The sequence below is a fragment of the Lissotriton vulgaris genome, chromosome 1_1, assembly GCF_964263255.1.
Source record: "Lissotriton vulgaris chromosome 1_1, aLisVul1.2, whole genome shotgun sequence".
Taxonomy (NCBI): Eukaryota; Metazoa; Chordata; class Amphibia; order Caudata; family Salamandridae; genus Lissotriton; species Lissotriton vulgaris.
The window spans coordinates 1816238636-1816256610 of NC_141685.1; the positions used below are offsets into that span (position 1 = coordinate 1816238636).

General features: G+C 43.7%; 1 protein-coding gene across 3 annotated transcripts in view; it reads left to right on the forward strand.

The window, feature by feature from the left end:
* NT5DC3 (5'-nucleotidase domain containing 3) overlaps positions 1–17975 on the forward strand; it is a 391194-nt gene that overhangs the window by 237472 nt on the left and 135747 nt on the right. For all 3 annotated transcript variants that reach the window (XM_086919171.1, XM_086919172.1, XM_086919173.1), the window contains exon 9: positions 11296–11397. In XM_086919171.1, coding sequence (XP_086775297.1) covers positions 11296–11397 — 102 coding nt within the window. The remainder of the gene's footprint in view (positions 1–11295; positions 11398–17975) is intronic.

The following is a 17975-nucleotide window of genomic DNA, read 5'->3' on the forward strand; positions in this document are numbered from 1 at the left end:
AAAACTTAAAAATGATTACAGTTGATTAGAATCTCCATTTAAAACCAAGTTTGAGTTAAAATAAGGCTTTCTCACATAATCTTCTCTTCCTTGATCTAAATGCAGGTGTTAAATAACAGGCAACACTAAACATAGTATAGGAATCTGGTAACATTTGGAGAAAGATTAAGGCTGGCCTTATTTGAATGAAGCCAGCTGCCCGTAAAACAGGGAGTAGATATTTTACCCTCTCCCTAGTATAAAAACCACAGAAAAATATAAAATGTAGTGTGTCTTGAACTGAGAATTGATCACAATCACAAGGTGGTCCATCTTCAGGTTTTGACCACACAGGGAAATGTCCAAGTGAATAGTGAATTAAATTCAGCCTAAATTTTGTGAGTAAAAGACTATGGAGTGGGTTGGTCACGATTTTTAAATACGGTTCCAAAGAGGGAGTGGTCGTTAAAACTATGTGTGCCCTAACAGAAGGTTTCTTCCGTTCCAACTCCTCTCTTGTCATACAAGCCCTCTCCAGGAAAGCCTTCTTGATCCATCTAATATCTTCCCTTTTGATATTAATTGGGTCACTAAAGAGCTCCGGCCTCCCCAGCATAACAAAGGTAGATCTGATATATTTCAGCCAGGGTATTTTCATGGCATTATCCCTCGAGATAACATCCTTAAGGATAGCGTGGTTTAAGGTCAAGCCAGAGTTCAACCATATTTTCGACCAAAAAAGAAGTGGGGCTAGATTTAATTTATCAGCAATACAGGGCAAGCCAATTTCTTCATGAATGGAGAAGGTGGGTGTGGAATTTGGAACAGATAGAATTTTCCTAATAATACCATTTTCCACCCTCTGAATTTTAACCGAATTTGCATATCCCCAAATAGCAGACCCGTACATGGCAATTGGGACACACTTGCTGTTATATATCTTGATCACTGCCTCCATTGGTTTTGCTCCTAATCTTTTTGTGAAGGCCAGCAAGGCTGATGATGAACGTGCTAGGCTAAGACTCTTTGCTTTAATCTGCGGAACCCAGGACCCTCTTTGGTCAAAAAGGACCCCCAGATAAGGAAAAACTGGTACCCTAGATAGAATCTCGCCCTTGCAGGTAAAGGATTTGGTATGCAACATATTTACCTTACGTCCTATGATCATGGTATGAGACTTAGTTACATTAATTTTCAAGTCTAAGTTCTCCATGAAGGAGCCAAAACGGTCCAAAAGGGCCTGTAAACCGATACCGGTTCGTGCAATTAAGACAGCGTCGTCCGCGTATAGGAGGGCTGGTATCTGTACTCCTCCTATACGTGGTACATCAGCCATTCCATCTTCTAGGTGTTTCCCCAGCCCATTTATATAAATGGTAAAGAGAAGGGGGGCCAGGATACAACCCTGGCGCACCCCCCTCTCAGATTTAAAGATGTCTGAGCACCTACCATCCCTAGTGACCCTTATTTTGGCATTAAGGTCCCGATGTAGCCTAGCAATAAAAGCTACCAGGTGTTCTTCTATGCCTATCTCAAGAAGGAGAGTCCATAGCTTACTCCTGTTTACCAAGTCGAAGGCCGAGGAGAGGTCCATAAAAGCCAGATATACTGACCCCTCCCCGGCCACCGTATACTTGGAAACCAAGAGATGAAGATTGGAACATTGTTCAAGCGTCCCTCTATTTTCACGGAACCCATATTGGATATTTGAGAGCCCCTCATGCTGTTCTAAATTTTCCCTCAGTTTGACCAATAAGACTCTACCTAAGATTTTAAAGGTAGAGTCAATAAGGGAAATTGGGCGGTAACACCCTGGGTCCTCCCGGTTTCCCTTCTTGAAAATAGGTACAATAATAGATTTTGCCCATGTTTCAGGGAGGATTCCTTCGTTGGTTACTCTGAACACTCTGGCCAACACTTTGCTCCAGAGTGTCGGGGAATATCTAAAAAAGTCAACCGGCTCTCCGTCGGGGCCTGGTGCCTTGTTTTTTGTAGATTCCATAATGGCTTTATAAACCTCCTCTTCGGTAAACTCTACTACGGCTGAACAATGGTTCTTCTCTGTTAAATCTGTAGTTTCATTTCGGTTATCTCCATATATATTGCTAAAGTGCTGAACCCATTTCTCGTCAGGAATTACACAATCTGTAACCATATTATCATCCCCCGAAAAGAAAGAATGATTAATAATGTCCCAAAATTGTTTACTATTTTTAAGGACATCTATATTAAGGAGATCGTTCCAAGCATTATTTTTAATCTCGTTTTTCCTTGCCTTGATGTTTGTTTTGTAGGCCCGCCTCAAGTTTGAAATTAGTTCTTTATCTCTGACCTTGGCCTTAAGGGCCTGTTTCAATTCTCTATGGGACCGTGAGCACTTAGTATCAAACCATTTGTACGGCTTTGTCGGGTGCTTTGATAAAGGTATTATGAGGTCACTAGCAGTTTGTGCACAAATTGAATTAAAAGCTGTAATAATTTGAAGATTTGAGGAAGTTTGATCCATACAGATTTCCAACGGTCCCTCAATTTTGGGCAGTAAAGTGTCCATAAACTTTTCCTCCACAACCTTGCCCCATTTAAGCCGTCTGCCCTGGTCACTGGGCACCGCCATGGTGCAAACCCGGGATTGTCCCACTTGTTTACGCCATAAGTCACTCCAGTGTATCTCAATCGACAGAGGGTTATGGTCACTATGTATTTTGAGGTGATTTATTGGATTCACAGAACACACCAATGCGTTTCGACCACCAAGGTCTTGATCACTATATGCTTTGTCCTTCCGCTAGTTCTAGTTAATTTGTACCATCAGTGACCTCCTGCCTGTTATGAGGCATTCTTTGTGTTGAAGTTCCAAAACAACTACATTACATCATGCAGTTTTTTTAAACCAGATGAGTCATTAATGTTCATATTTACAAAACATCTGTTGATCGATTTCTTTCCAGAAGAAGAAAAGGATCGGTTAGCAACTAATAGGCAAAACGCAGTAACATTTCAAGATTGAAATTTCTTTTTTTTTTTTTTTACGAATGCTCGTGAAAGTTGAATTTTAATGATTCATGTTTGACACTGATGTACTTGCAGGTCTATAATAATAAGTGGTCCCTGCATAGTTTCTGTACATTTTTTGAGCAATGTTTAGTCATATGATCCAATGATAATTTATTTTGACTCAGTGGCATTATGTTTGATCATTCACAATGGTGATATTGATGATTGTACCATTGTTGTCTATCCGACATTGTGGTAAAAATTATATTTTTTATTAACATTTCAGTTTATCTTCGAACGTATGTCATTATGTCCTCGCAGCTTTGGAATTTAGTGGAATTATGTGTATTTTAACTCCTTATTGCCACTCGCTCCTTCAATGATTGTTCTAAAATTATAGGTGTTTGTTTCCTTCTCGTTATTCAAGCCCAATTATATCTTTGTTCCCAACTTAATTATATACTTTGATTCCAACTGGCAAAAGTTTACAGAATATGTCTCTGCCTCTTTCCGTGGATACAATTATGTCAATTCCATAGCAGGTCATTGTGTGCCAGTTACTTTCATGATGTCTCATATAGTGTTTCGCGTTGGCTTAGGTGGTATCTTGGTTTTGTGTACGAAACAAAGGGACCCAGCCTTTTGTTGCGTGGAGTTATTCATTTTCTTGTTCCTTCACTTGGGAAAAACAAAGTTTTTTATAAAACCCTCATCCAACAAGGTTATCCCTTGTTGGCATGCTTCATCATAGGGTCCTTCCTGTTCCGCTACAGAACGGGGCATGCTGCGTCAAGACGAACTACGCGGGAGCACTGAATACAATGACTGTGTATAGCAGGTGATTCTGCTAGGGAGTCGGGAGCTAAAGGAAAGTGTATGTTAAAAATACCTGGCTAGTGGGTAATGCTGCTTTATTCTGGCCCCTAGTCGGTATGATTAAAAAAGGGGAACAATTAAGGACTCATTGGATTAATGTGCCTAAATCCTAATGGTCGACATGTTTCTAGCCCTCTCCTTATGGCTATTCTTCAGGACCTAATGTATGATATATATGTGATACCTAGTTCCACTCCTGCTGTTGGTCTACTAAACACGACTCTTATGCAGTACATTAATCGCACAAGTATACACAGGTGCAGTAAAAATTAATACCACCTGGTATTCCTATTGTAATTTATGTATTCTTGTTGAAGCCTAGGCTCCGTGGTTCTGCCTGCGGGAAGTTCCGCTTATAGTCAAACACTCATCAAAGCCAGAACTCCGCTCAATACCTACATCTGATCCGCTCAGGAACCGCATCTTGATGTCTCATATAGTGTTTCGCATTTGCACATGTGATATCTTTGCTTTTTACAACCCTGAGATATTCTAAGATTCTTTTTTTGAAACCACAAATGGTACTGCCTACATATCTTAGTAGCTACAAAAAACAAAAAATGGGGAATGAAGAGGTAGTGCCCTTTGCGGACACTGGAGGTGGATACGTCCTCCTCTAGAAATCTATAACAAAACACAGAGATCCACCTCTAGAGTGGGTTCTATCTATTTGAGTTTCTAACTATGTCAAAAAGGTGCGTTTCCTACATTGGTTAGACGCACAAAGTGTTGGCTTAAATACCCCTCCCACACCAAAATGGCCCTTGGTGTCATGCTTCATCATAGGGGTCTTTCCGCCCGCTGTGGGACAGGGCGTGCTACGACCTGCGGCTGCGCTGGAGTAGTGATCTTTCAGTACTATGTGTGGTGTAGGGGTAGTGAGAGGAAGTGAAAAGGGGGAATTAAAAAGGACGTAGCCCCATAGACTAAGAAACTTTAATAGGTAACTGGGGCTGGTACTATTAAAAATGGTGGTTCGGAGAGGTCTTGCATGAATGTGCGGATACTCCTAATCAAGTCAACATGTTTCGAAACATCGGGGCTTCTTCATCAGGATTGAAACTGATCCCTTCAGTACTCGCTATGTTGCTATCATTGAAGCTAAACTAGTGATCTATACAGGAAAGTGTAAAATGCAAATGATCATGCACTTTATACAATACCCATTGGTGTTCTAAATGTTAATTGGGATGTGTATGAGACAATGCTCCATGAGCCTCTAGAATGGGTGGGAAGGGTGTTGCTACTGCATTGGTGAAATCAACACTGCCTCGCTCAAGGTAACACCACAGAGCCACGGGATGGCGTTGGCAACACCCTTTTCACGCCTTGTTATGAATCTGTCCTTCTGCCCTGAAACACATTTAGACTATGTTGAAACGAAAATAGACACCTACTAATATGTCAAAACATTTAAATTGGCAAAATTATATATCACAGAAAAATCCAAAATATGCAAACAAAACAAATAAGCGCGGAATCGTTGCAAACAGATCTGACTATAGAACAGATATCCAATCCTGAAAAATGTGCATGATCCACCTTATAAAACATGTGACGAAGAATTTACAGACACAAAAGTCTTGGAGGGATTAAAAATAAATACTAATCAACATGTTGAATTACCACGAAACTTTCTAAAAATGTGCTATTTTTTAACTAGTGTGTGCATGGAAACTTTCGGGGTGATCCGTCAAGTGGGGGCTAAAGAAAAAGGGAGGTGCCAAAACGCAACACCCCAATGTATTTTCCATTGACTTCTTCAAGAAGTCATCCATAAAGGAGAGGTGGGCCATACGCCCCACCCCAAGGCATTGGATGCCCCTGGGAGTCCACCCTCGGCCAAAATGCTCAAGGGGGACGGAGCTGCAGCGGCCCACCTCCCCAAGCCTTTAAAAGGCTCCGGAATCCCAGATCCCAGGGCCATTATTTAGATTTTAAGGGGAGGGGGTTCCCCCTTCCCAAGCCTTCTATGGCCCCGAGAACCGCACCCAGGTCGAGCTCACTAGCTATGTCGTGGGAGCCCACCCCCGGGTCACAGCGGTCTCCCTGCCTGCCTGTGTTTGCTCGCGCTTGGCAGGAGCATGTTTTAAACTCCCACCATGCAGGAGCAAAAACAAAGTTTGCTCCCATTGGGCGGTAACTTTAAAAATGCTCTGGAAACAAATCAACAGATGTGGTCCCCAGGACCTTTTTAAGGTTGTGGGGGGGGGGGGGGGGGGGGGGGGGGGCACATGGCCCGTCTCCTTAATTACCACATTGAGCCCAGGAGGGATGGTGTTCCCGGGGCCAAAATAGGCTCAGGAGGTAGGCATGGGGCCACCCACCCGTATAAAAGAGAAATGGCCTTCTGGGAGGGGGTCTGTTCAACCTCGTCCCATTAAAAAATTATTTTTTATTTTATAAACGGCCCTGGAGATGAGGTCATTGTGGTCTAATAAGGCTGGTGGTGGTTTTACGTATGGTAATATTAGATTACATGAATTATTTTTTTTAAACCTAGAAATTCACTGAAAAAAAACAAAGATTCAAGTAACGTTATAGTTAAGTGAATAGGTCAGTGACATTTCCTTTTGAACTAAAAAAAAAAATACAGAAGTTCACCATTTATAGTTAGCAGAGCTAACTATATCTGTCACCTTCCCCCTCACCCCACATATTAAATCACCCATGCGTGTTCTATGACTTCATTTATGACATCACTGATGACAATCCGAAATGACAATCGACAATCCGAACTGAAAAGTTCTAGCCCACATAGTGGGCTAGAACTTTTTTTAATAGTTTGCATAGTGGCTGGTAATATTACTTTTCTACCTCATTTTGTCCAGCCAATGTCCAGCTAATGGGTATGTGTTTACAAAATGCATGTGCTCCTAATGGATCTTAGGTGTGGAAAGGTATTGAACAAGTTATAAATCTTTGTATTGAAGACTAACTCTGTGTCCAGGTGACAGCTAACGACTTGTGTTCAGCATGTTGCACACAAGTTTTTTTGACTCTGCGGAAAACGTTTCCAACAGAGCATAGATTGCACGTAAAACATATTAAGTATTGTATGCAGCTTTGATTTATTAGTCAGAATCATCTTCAAACAGTGTGGTACAGAGTAAACTTTGTCCTTAGAGTAAACAGTGTTAACAGTCCACACTTTTCTACTCGTATCCACTTCTTTCTCAATGTAGGCTCAGTGACTGACAGGGGTTTAATACAGGTACAGACTGTCCGTAGTAGGAATGTAACAGGGTTTGAGTATCTGAACGAACTTGGTTTTCCCTGGACAGCTGTATACAGTTAAACACTGTGTGAATGATATGTTACCCTTTCGTCTGTTGTTGATAGTCAACATGAACTCAGCAACCTATGGCGTTTGTGGTATAGGGTCAATGTTGCTTATAACACAAGATTGCTTTACCTACGGGGGTTGTTCTATGTATGAAAGCAGTAATGATGCTTCGTATTATTCTGAGTCATTTTGCACTTATTTTCATAGTTTTAATGCTATACCCGTTTATGGAGGTTGTGATCCCCCCCCTAAAACAACAAACAGCCTGAGGGATTGGGTCCCAGGGGCCCTTGAGAGGATTGGGGGGTGCTTCCTGTGCTCATTAAAAAAGGAAAATCAGCTCTGTTGATGTGGCCCTATGCACCCTCCACTTTAAAAACATAAATCAATAAATCGACCCCGGGGTATAGAAGGCTCGGAGAGTGGCTACATCACCCTTCCTACATAAAATAAAATTGCTAGACCTGACATCCTTGGCTTGGTATTTCCCAACTTCTTTTGCTTTCACCCCTCCAGTTTTATGACTTTGTTTTGGTTGGCAGTCCTAATTGGTGCAGAGCAGCACTTTGATCTTAATAGTTGTGGCAAGAATGTCAGTGGTGAAAGGGGATATATTTGTGAATACAAATATTCAGCAATTAAAGCTACAGTTTTAAGTACTTTGTGCATTTGTCTTACTTTAATAATAAGCACTAGTCCAATAAATATCTAACAAGTCACCCATAGCGTGTTTTCTTGCAATGGGAGTAATTAGCAGGTTCAACACTGAATTCCCCATAAAATGTTGTTGCAAGTAAACCACAAGTGTAGATACAAATGCAAAATGAAATGTTTTTTTCCGTAATTCTTGAAGATTTCTTATGGTACTTTTGGGCCAGTGGAAACCTGGCAGCTTTAGCTTTTGGCTGTTTATGCCCCTGTTTCTGATGTTTAACATATTATTCAATATTGTTTTGGATCACAAAGGCTTAAATGTGCTGAAGGGGGGGTTTATAAATTCAAAGTTGATCCACACATGGGGCTCCAAAATATAGCTTGCCAGGACCCCACAAATCCTAAAAATGTTTCTGCCTAACCATTTGATGCCTACCACCAGTGTCCTGGGTCACACAACTGTGAATGGCTCTGCTGTTGGGCTTTGTGTATTCCTCTCAGACAGTGACACAAAATGAAGGGGGTCTGGACAGGATAGGCCTTCCTGTCAGGATGGCTCGGGGTGGAGCTGTTCCCTGCACTACTTACACTTCAAAGGGCATGCCTCCAGCACACTCAAAGGACCCTAACACTAGCATTTTGTCATCGCAGACTTCTTAAAGCCCTGGCACAGGAAGTGAAGGCCTTTCCAGGACCAAATGTGTGGGTAGTATAGGGAATCCGGCACTTTATAGGCTAGCACCAGGCATAAACATTGACTAGTCAAACCCATCTTCAGCATACTCCTGGACCAGTGGAAACCTTCAGAAGGACTGCCTAGACCCCCAGATGACTGCCCTCACCCCCTGAGGACTGCCCTGCTGCTTGAAGAACTGCCTTGCTACTTCAAGGAGAGCTGGACCATCTCCTTGAACCCAGGACCACCAGAGGCGACACCAAGGGTTAGTTAGTTTCCTACAGGCTATAACAGGCAGCTGAGGTCTTAAACCTGCACCTGGCCCCTGCTGCAGTGAGTCCTAACACCCTCCCCCCCCGGAGTGGTGCGACCCTGGATCCTTGAAAGTGGTGTCTGAGTTGCTGCTTCAGTCTAACCCAGAAATATTTTGGGACTTAAAACAATTTTTTGCAAAAACTTCCTGGATAACTTACAGAATTTGGGGACCTACCGGATGGCCTGATTTAGCTGTAACTCCAGCTACGTTCTTCTCAGCAGCAGCAAATGCTTTTCAGCTGGACCTCTTAGTGACAGTATCTGGCCTTGTGGAGCCGTCTTTGGCTACAGACTGCAGCTTCTTCTTGTTTGAGGTTTACGACTTCCACAACTTTGTCTAGGTCAGAAGGTAAAAATCTTCACTGCACTCCACAGCGACCTACACCCCATCTATGGCGACAACCTCCTCTGTCTGGAAATCCAGATTTTCTCGATCTAAGTTTCACATCATTCTGGACGGCTTCACCCAACAGCTCCCTGATGACAACGATTCCTCGTACAAGGCCTGCTGCTTTGCCCTGCTGAACTCTCCCTACTCCCGGACTTAACGTTATAGTTCAGTGAAGATGTGAGTTAAAATATACCATTTTAAACAAATAAAGCCACTGACACTCACCAGTTATAGTTATCTCAAGTAACTATAACTTGTGCACTCTCCTTTCGCTGATAATTTCCTCACATATTAATCACTCATGTTCCATGACCTAATTGATAACATTCTTGTGAAGCAAAGCGATTGAAGTGCAAATGATAACTCGATAGCTTTATAAAAAGAGATGTTCAACGAATGTAAAAATCTATAGAACCTTTGGGCTGAACAATAAAGGATGGATTGGAATGAACGGAGACTAGTCCAAGAAAATCAACATAAACAGACAAGCAGTTCAGATGAGATAAAACGGAGTCTGCCAAAGTAGTTTGAGAAATAAATGATAGTACAAGACATCTTTTTGTAATGTTCAATAATTAATGATGGCAAGACCCTGGCTGATCTGATTTGGATCCCTTGATAGTATGCAATAGCAGTTAAAAAATTATACGCAGAAGTACTATAGTTCTTGATCGGGATGCCCGATACAAGTAAAGGATGGAGTATGTTTCGTATATTGAATGAGTATAAATAACCAGACCAGCTTTACAGGATTAGAGTGTAAGAGAAATTATAGATGCTTTATAAAAAATGTGAGACATTGGTTGCAGTTGAAAATTTCCACACTGAAGCTATACAATGCCAGCTAAGCCACAACAGTCTGTGTGCTGGCTTACAAGTGTCACCAAGATTAACAATAGTGGCTTTGGACAGAATTTGCAATAATTACTTGAGTCAGAAATTATTTATGCATTTTAAGGTTCCCGTTTTAAATGTATTCCTTATCTGTCAGAGAATTAAAGCATTTTATTTGTGCATAGGCTCAGATTAAAAGTTCTGAAATGCTCAACCCTAAGATGATGGTTCACGGGTGCTACAATGAGTCCAGTTGTCCTCTTAAGCCCTGTCTACAGGGATGGAATTGTTAGACCCACCTGCCACCAAGCACTGGGAAAAGTTTTTTAGGCCAGTCGTTGGTCCAGTTGTCAGATCAATGGGATGGATTTCCTTCACTTCTCTTGCAGGAAAGGTCAGGTGACAGGGCCTGGTGCTTGATCCTGTATAGAGTCCACTTTCCTCAAAAATAATTAGGATTTCAGCTTTTTCCTGAATCTCTGGTTGGTGATGAGGGCTCAGAGTAGTTGGATTACTGTGTTCCAGGTTTGTGCACCTCGTCATTTACGCTTGTTTCTTCGTGTTTATTTGCCTCACCTTTTGTTTCTGAATTTTGGTCTCTAACATCTAGGATTATTCACTGTTTCTTCGTCTGTTAATATTGTAAAGGCAGCATAGATCCACGACCCCCTCTTCATTGAACCACCAGTGGTTATTAACACACAGCGACAAGCTGAATAATTCCAGGATCATTACACCGCAAGCAACTAAGGGCAGCATTTGCAATAAATACCAGAGACCAAGTAGAGCTTCCAGCTAGGGAGAAACGGATTGGGTCGGAGTTACCAAGCTATACAAATTAAGGGTGCTGGATAAATGTGTGGAACATTCTCCTGTCTTTAAATGACTAAATGAACATATGCATTGGTCATTGTTGCAAGAAGGACAAAAAAGGGGCAAGTGAAGTTGATATGCTCTTGAATGCTTGAATCATGCTCAAACTGCGGCTGTCACCATAGAACCTTCTTGTTCAGTCTGTTGCTGTTTGGAGTATCAGCGCAATCATGTTTTTAAAACGAATTTTGTAATGGCATTATTGAACAAGCCTCATTTCAAGTCCTTTTCAATAAATCTGTTTTAAAATTGGAAAATGTAAAGTTCGAATCCCTTAGGAATGAAAGAAAAAAAGTTTCCCTGATATTTAAGGATACAAACATGAAAAAACGAAACATGTTTTTGCATTGTGAGATTTCATAAACAGTGTTACTATGCAGCGCTTCTGTAATAACACATGGATGTTTTCCATTGCAGGGACAAAGGCATGAATTTCATTGTTGGAAAGGACTGGCGGGACCTTTTCGATGTTGTAATCGTGCAGGCCGACAAACCAAACTTCTTCAACGATAAACGGAGGTAAAGATCCACAGGCTAAAGAGGTTTGTTTTTGCAAGGTTGAACCAGAAGTGGGTGCTGAAATGAATATGCTCTTAATCTGTCACTCATGAGATTATGGCATTGAAATGATCTAAGCTGTTCCAATGTCCCTGGGCGGCTATGAAATGGATGGATAGATGGATATTTTAACGACTATTCTTGCTATTGATATGTTGCCCATGGTCATTGTCTAGTAGGAATAGTCCAGAACAAACTGCAGGTCAGTTTGTTCTGGACTATTCCTATTCCTATTTGTCTCTTGTACTCCTGTTTCTCTCTAAACAGGAGCACAAGCAAACCAGACCAGTTTTGGCCTATTTAAGCCTCGTCAGTAGGGTGCAGGTTGAGTCTTATGGTACAGTGAGCTCAGGAACACAGCTGGGCATACCTGCTGGACCTAGGGCATCACACTGAGGCAAACAAATAAGTGATGGATGGATTGCCTGAATTAATCTCAGCTACTGGGAAATACTCTGAGCTTCAGCCCAGTTCATTGTTTCTTACCTACTGTGGCACCTCAGACAGAAACCAGCCAGCAATTCAGCTTTGGTCCGGCTCCAATAGGAACAGTCCAGCCTGGATTGTCCCTTCAGGTCTCCTGAATTTTTCTTAACCATTGAGTTGCAGAATTCTGTGAAGTGCTGGTGATTATAAAAACACTGAGTCCAATAATGTACATTGTATTTCAAAGTGGCATTTGTTATGTGCTTTAAAATTATTTTGCAAAGAAATGTTTTAACTTCTACAAGAAGTTATCCGTTTAGATTTATATCTGTTTTATTACTTTAAATAGAAACATTACAACATCGCACCTACATCCACTGGTCTGTGAGGGACAATAGGAGACAAGACGAGGAGGGAGAAAGTGACTGGGAAAGGGAGGGGGGAGTATACATAGGAAGAGGGAAAGGGAACCATGAGGGCAGGTAAGGCTTGCTCGACAACCCCCAGTAAAGAGGGCATTCACAATGCCTGAGACATAAGTTAGGAGTGGGTAAGAAGTTCACACATTGCTGTCTCATTCCCTGAATTTGTGGGAGAAAAACTTTACAAATGGGCCCAAGACCATATCAAATCGTGGCATCTTCTGGTCAACCACCGCCGCCAATTTTTTAATGCCAAGAAGTTCTCATATATTATATAGCCTGTTGAGTTTGTGTAGGTGTTTTTGCCGTTCCCGAACACAACAATATGACTTGTTTGGCTGTGCAAAGGACCATGGTAATAGTTTGTCTTTTCGCCGATCTCAAAGGGTAGGTCAGGGCATTAGGAAGGCTTAGGAGTGTGTAGCTGGGAAACCTGGAGAGATAAGTATTTTACATCTTATCAATGGCGAATAGGACCTCAGACCAGTATTTCTGCAGTTTTTGGCAGTGCCAGAGGAGATGTCAGTGTGCCTGTCTGTCCGCATTCTCTTCAACAGTTTTTATCCCTGCCCTGCTTCCACTGGTAATACCAGTAGTATGCAAGCTTAAGAAGTGTCTTTACCCCGAGACCCTGCGACCAGAAGTGTAGGCTCTTCTCAAAATATCCAACCATTCTTTTGGGGTAAAAGGAAGTTCACATTCCAATTCCCATTGTTGCTGTGCTGCTGATTTGGTGTGGGACCGTGGGGCATTGAGAAAAGCATAGATGTTGCAGTCTAGGCTCTTCTCTGTGTGTGTCAGGTGAGTAGCGACTTTTCAAATGGCAGGAGGGGTCGACTACTATATGGACGGCTGTGTGACCCAATGACGCATTGCTACATATTACCAATGTGCAGTGAGGGGGATATCGTAGCTAAGGCTGATCTGCGCGAAGTCCATCAGCCCATCCTGATCAAAGAGGTCGCTTATTTTTTTACAGTTAGCCTGCTGCCATTTTGCGACTGCCATCCCCTGATATGCAGGTGCAAAGTCAGGGTTCACTATTATCTGGGTTTGGGGCGAGATGCGGGTAGATAGTTTCCTTGATATTGCACCTTGTCCCACGAACACATCGTCGCCCTGAGCACAGGGGAAAATAGACCCCGGTCGGCTTATGGTGTTTGGGCAGCTATGGCACCTTTCAGATAAGGTCCCGGGTACTGCCTGATCTATAAAGCACCAGTACTTCTCTGTATGGGGTCTAGCCCACTCCACTAAATAACGGAGCTGTGCCGCCTGTTAGTGTCCTGTGAAATGCGGAATGCCCAGCCCACTCTCTGCTGAAGCCACCCATGACTGTTTTTTTGCCATGCCGGCCTTTTACCCACCAGATGTAGTCCTTGATAAGGTGGTGCAATTTTCTCAGTGCGTTTGCAGTGGAGGCTGCAGTAGCAGCGTCTGCATGACGTAAAGTATCCTGGGCAGAAGGGTTATGCAAAAGAAACAATTGATGGACGAAATGCTGGACAATCACCCCCAGTCCCAAGGATCTGGGTATAATCCATCATTCTTTTGCTCACCACCCCAGTTTGGGCCCAGCCATATGCAAATCAGTCTTGACACTGTTCCTTCAGGGAACAGTACAGCCCGAACTGCCAAGCCAGGTCCTCCCTGGACGGGAAGCAAGCATCCTGGGACCGGTTTCAGGGCATCACCCGTCATCAGCCAGGCTAGCTTGAATCCAGTGGTGTAGTGAGCACGGGACCCACGTCTCGGTATACCCTTCCCACTTAGGCGGACATATGCAAAAGAAACAATTGATGGACGGAATGCTTGACAATGCAAACATTCCCCCCCAGTCACAAGGATCCGTGTTTAATCCATCATTCTTTTGCTCACCACACCACACCACCCCAGTTTGGACCCAGCCATATGTGAATCAGTCTTCACCCTGTTCCTTCTGGGAACAGTCCAGCCTGAACTGCCAAGCCACGTCCTCCCTGAACCTGAAACAAGCTCTGTGGGACCGGTTGCAGGGCATCACCCTTCATCAGCCAGGCAAGCTTGAAACCAGTGGTGTAGTGAGCACGGGACCAACGTCTAGGCATACCCTTCCCACTTAGGGGGACATATGCAAAAGAAACAATTGATGGACGGAATGCTGGACAATGCAAACATTCACCCCCAGTCACAAGGATCTGGAGACGAGCTATCCTGGCTGATGATGGCTGAAAGCCCGAAACCAGTCCTAGGATGCTATTTTCCTGTCCAGGGGGGACCTGGCCTGGAAGTTCGGGCTGGACTAGACTGATTTGCATATGGCTGGGTCTAAACTGGAATGGCATGGTAAACAAAACAACAATGGATTTAGGCCAAGATCTCTGTACTGGGGTGAATGTATGACATTGTTCTGCATTCTGTCCATCAATTGTTGTTTTTGCAGTAAGGTTATTCCCTCTCCAAGCCAGGAGAGGGCGTAACCTTTCCAGGAAAGGAGATCAGAGGGCGCAGTAAACAGGAGCACTGCACATTTACTCTCGTCGGTGCGTGCCGGTTTGAAGTGAATGTGAAGGCTTGGATATACAACCCCTTGGGTGGTCCAGGTAAACGAGAAGATATGCATGAGACAGTCAGTCTTTGGAACAGTAAGATTAAGTGCATGTGATCCCTGAATGTTGGCTTTCAACCCTGATGATTTCCAAGTGCCTCTGACTCTCATCAGTTGGGGTAGAGAATGAATCGGGTGTGTGAGGGCAAGCATAACCTCATCCACATATAGGGCGAGCATGTGTTCTTTTCCCCCATGCATATACCTGTGATAGTAAGATTCCTGCGGATTCTTTCTGCAAATGGCACCATGTAAAGGGCAAAGAGAATATGGGACACTGGACAACCCTGATGGGTGCCTCGAGCAATGTCGAAGAGTTGCGACATCAGCCCAGATCCAGCGATGGAACCGCTGCCCAAGGCCGATTTTATTGAGCACTGATTGGAGGTATGGCCAGTGCACTAGGTCGAATGCCTTCTCTGTGTTGACTGATAACAGAAGGAAAGGTATACAGGAGTGCTGGGTTTTGTGTGGAAGGTGGCCAAGGTGTTTGGTGTTATCACTGCAGCCTCTCTCTTGTATGAACCCAGACTGGTCAGGATCCACCACACTTTGCATGCATGGGGCGAGGCTGGCCGCCAGGATGGTAGTATAGCACTTAGCATCATCGTTTAATAAATAAATTGGCTGGTAGGTAGGGGGAACAGAGGACAGGGTCTTTGCCCGGTTTGAGGATTACTGAAATGGTAGCCGTTTCATGGTATCTGTGAGGTTACCGGTAGTACTGAATGAGTTTTAAAGGCACGTAAGGAGAGGAGTTAGAGGTGTTGCGAATATATTATAATATTCAGACGTGTAACTGTTGTAGCTCTGGGCTGTGCCTGGTTGCAGTCGGCTAATAGTCGCAAGCACCTCCTCATTGTGAATGTCCCTGTCTAGTTGCTAGGTGTCCTCTTGAGGGATGCGATCCAAGAGAACCTGCACAAAGAAGGACTCCACATCCTCCCTCCCGAGCGCCTCAATTGAATATAAGGTGGCACAGAAGTAATTAAAGGCCTGGGCAATTTGCTCATATTGGTGTTGTCTAGTGTCTACTCGAACTATTTACCCCTCCCTCTAGGCAGATCCGCTTGTTCTTTCTCTCCCTATTGAGATGGACGTCGATAGCTATAAGGTGGCCCCAAATCACTGCCTTCATAGTGCCCCATAACAACTATGGATGTGCCAGGAGTATCATTGATGTCTAAAAAGGTGTGAATGGCTTTCGTGACCTCCGATATGGTGGATTCGTCAGTCAAGAGTTTGTGATTGAGGTGCCAAGTGCGGTGTGGAGGTGTGAAGCAGGACACGTGAAGCGTGAGGCCGACAGGAGAATGATTTGAATGGGCGGCCACATGTATTGTCATGGTGGCTGTAGAGAGGCACAGGGATGTAAGGAAGAAATCTATCCTGGGGTATGTCTTATGGCCTGCTGAGAAGTTATAATTCCTCATGGTGGGATGTCGCGTGCGCCATATGTCCGTTAGCCTATAGTTTGCTAACTTTTGGCGGCCTGGCAATGTAAGAGCACCTGCCTGACCCTTTGGACTGACCTATCAAGACTGGTATCAGGGACCAGGTTAATGTTCCCTTCCCATGCCCCAATAAGGACGTCCACATCCGTGGTAGCCATCATCCGTCCCACGGTGTCAAGGAATAAGTCCTCCTGGTGTACATTTGGGGCATATATATTAGCTAGTGTAAACGCGTAGATCATCATGGCAATGTGCAAGGACAGGAGCATACCGGGTATTTCCGCCTGTGTCTGGATGACTTTTTATGGGAAGTGTGTGGCCAGTAAGGCCGCTACCCCTGCTCTCTTCTCCTTGCAGGCCGGAACAATACGGGCGATCGAACCACGGGATCGCAAGCACCTCCAGTCTACTTTAAGGAGACTTGTTTCTTGAATAGTGCAGATATCGCCAGAGACATCCTAAGGATTTTGGGAGCCCTGGGCCAAACATATTTTGGGGGCCCCCTGCTCAGAACAACACTGAATTTATTATTCCTTTTAGAATTATTCATGCTCTCATTGACTATGGTCAGATCATTGACAGCCCTCTTCTTTGGCCTGCCCAGGTCCTGGCCCAACCTCGGAGCAAACAGTGTTTCTCATCAGCGGAGAAGCAGAAAGACTAGTAGTGTAAACGATCCTGCTGCATGTGGTGTGTTTTGCAATGGACTGGTGTTTCACCCTTTTGGCCTGTACATATGGAGGGTACTTTTTTTGTTTACTGAACTTTGGTTCCTGCTCCATGAGGAGCAGGGACTCCGAGTCAGGTGGTACTAGCCTGTGAACCCACCAGCTTCTTAATTTTGACAGTGCAGTCATGGAGGAGGAAGTGATGCTGCTCTGCACTCCACAATGGCTAATGGTCTATCCTCCTGAAAAGCAGAAATACTTTTGGTCTGACCAAGCCTTCTACCTTCAATGTTTGTTGTAGTTAGTTTATCATCACCATTTGGGCATACATTGCTGATGGGTGTTTTGTTTACTGCACTGCCTGTGCTGTGTCAGACAGGTTTTTGGACTCCGAAGGAAGCAAGCTGTGATTGAAACTAGTGTGAACAGCGTCACAAGGATGATGCAATCACAGAAGGAGCACACAATGCCTTTCTTTTCTTTACATAGTTGGCAAATGATGAATAAAAATAAAGGACTGTGCAGTTGGATTGGACATATACACTCTAAAAGGTTAGAGCGCTTGTTGAATATAACCACATCAAAGGGTATTTTCCTTAAACCCCCTCTATCTCTCAGGCAGGGGATTGTTGAACAGAGAATGTGCTGTCTCGGAAATAAAGTGAGTAAACAAACAGGTTATTTTAAAATTCTACACAGTCTGGGACTATTCCAATAGCCTAAGTAAGGGGTGCCCTTGAAAGTTTGAGCCCTGGGCCAGAGCCCACTTTGCCCATGACTTAAAAAGTCTCTGGATGTCACACTAGAATTCCCTTAGAATAGATAGGAGTGCCAAGCTTTATTCAGGCACGTTAAGGCCCCGAACTTTACAGCTGATTATTTTAACCATATGTCAAAGCTTAGACTAACATATAGGGGGCATACATGCAAGGAGTGTAGCAGATGCTCCTTTGGCTGTTCAAATGGTGAGTTCAGAGACTGT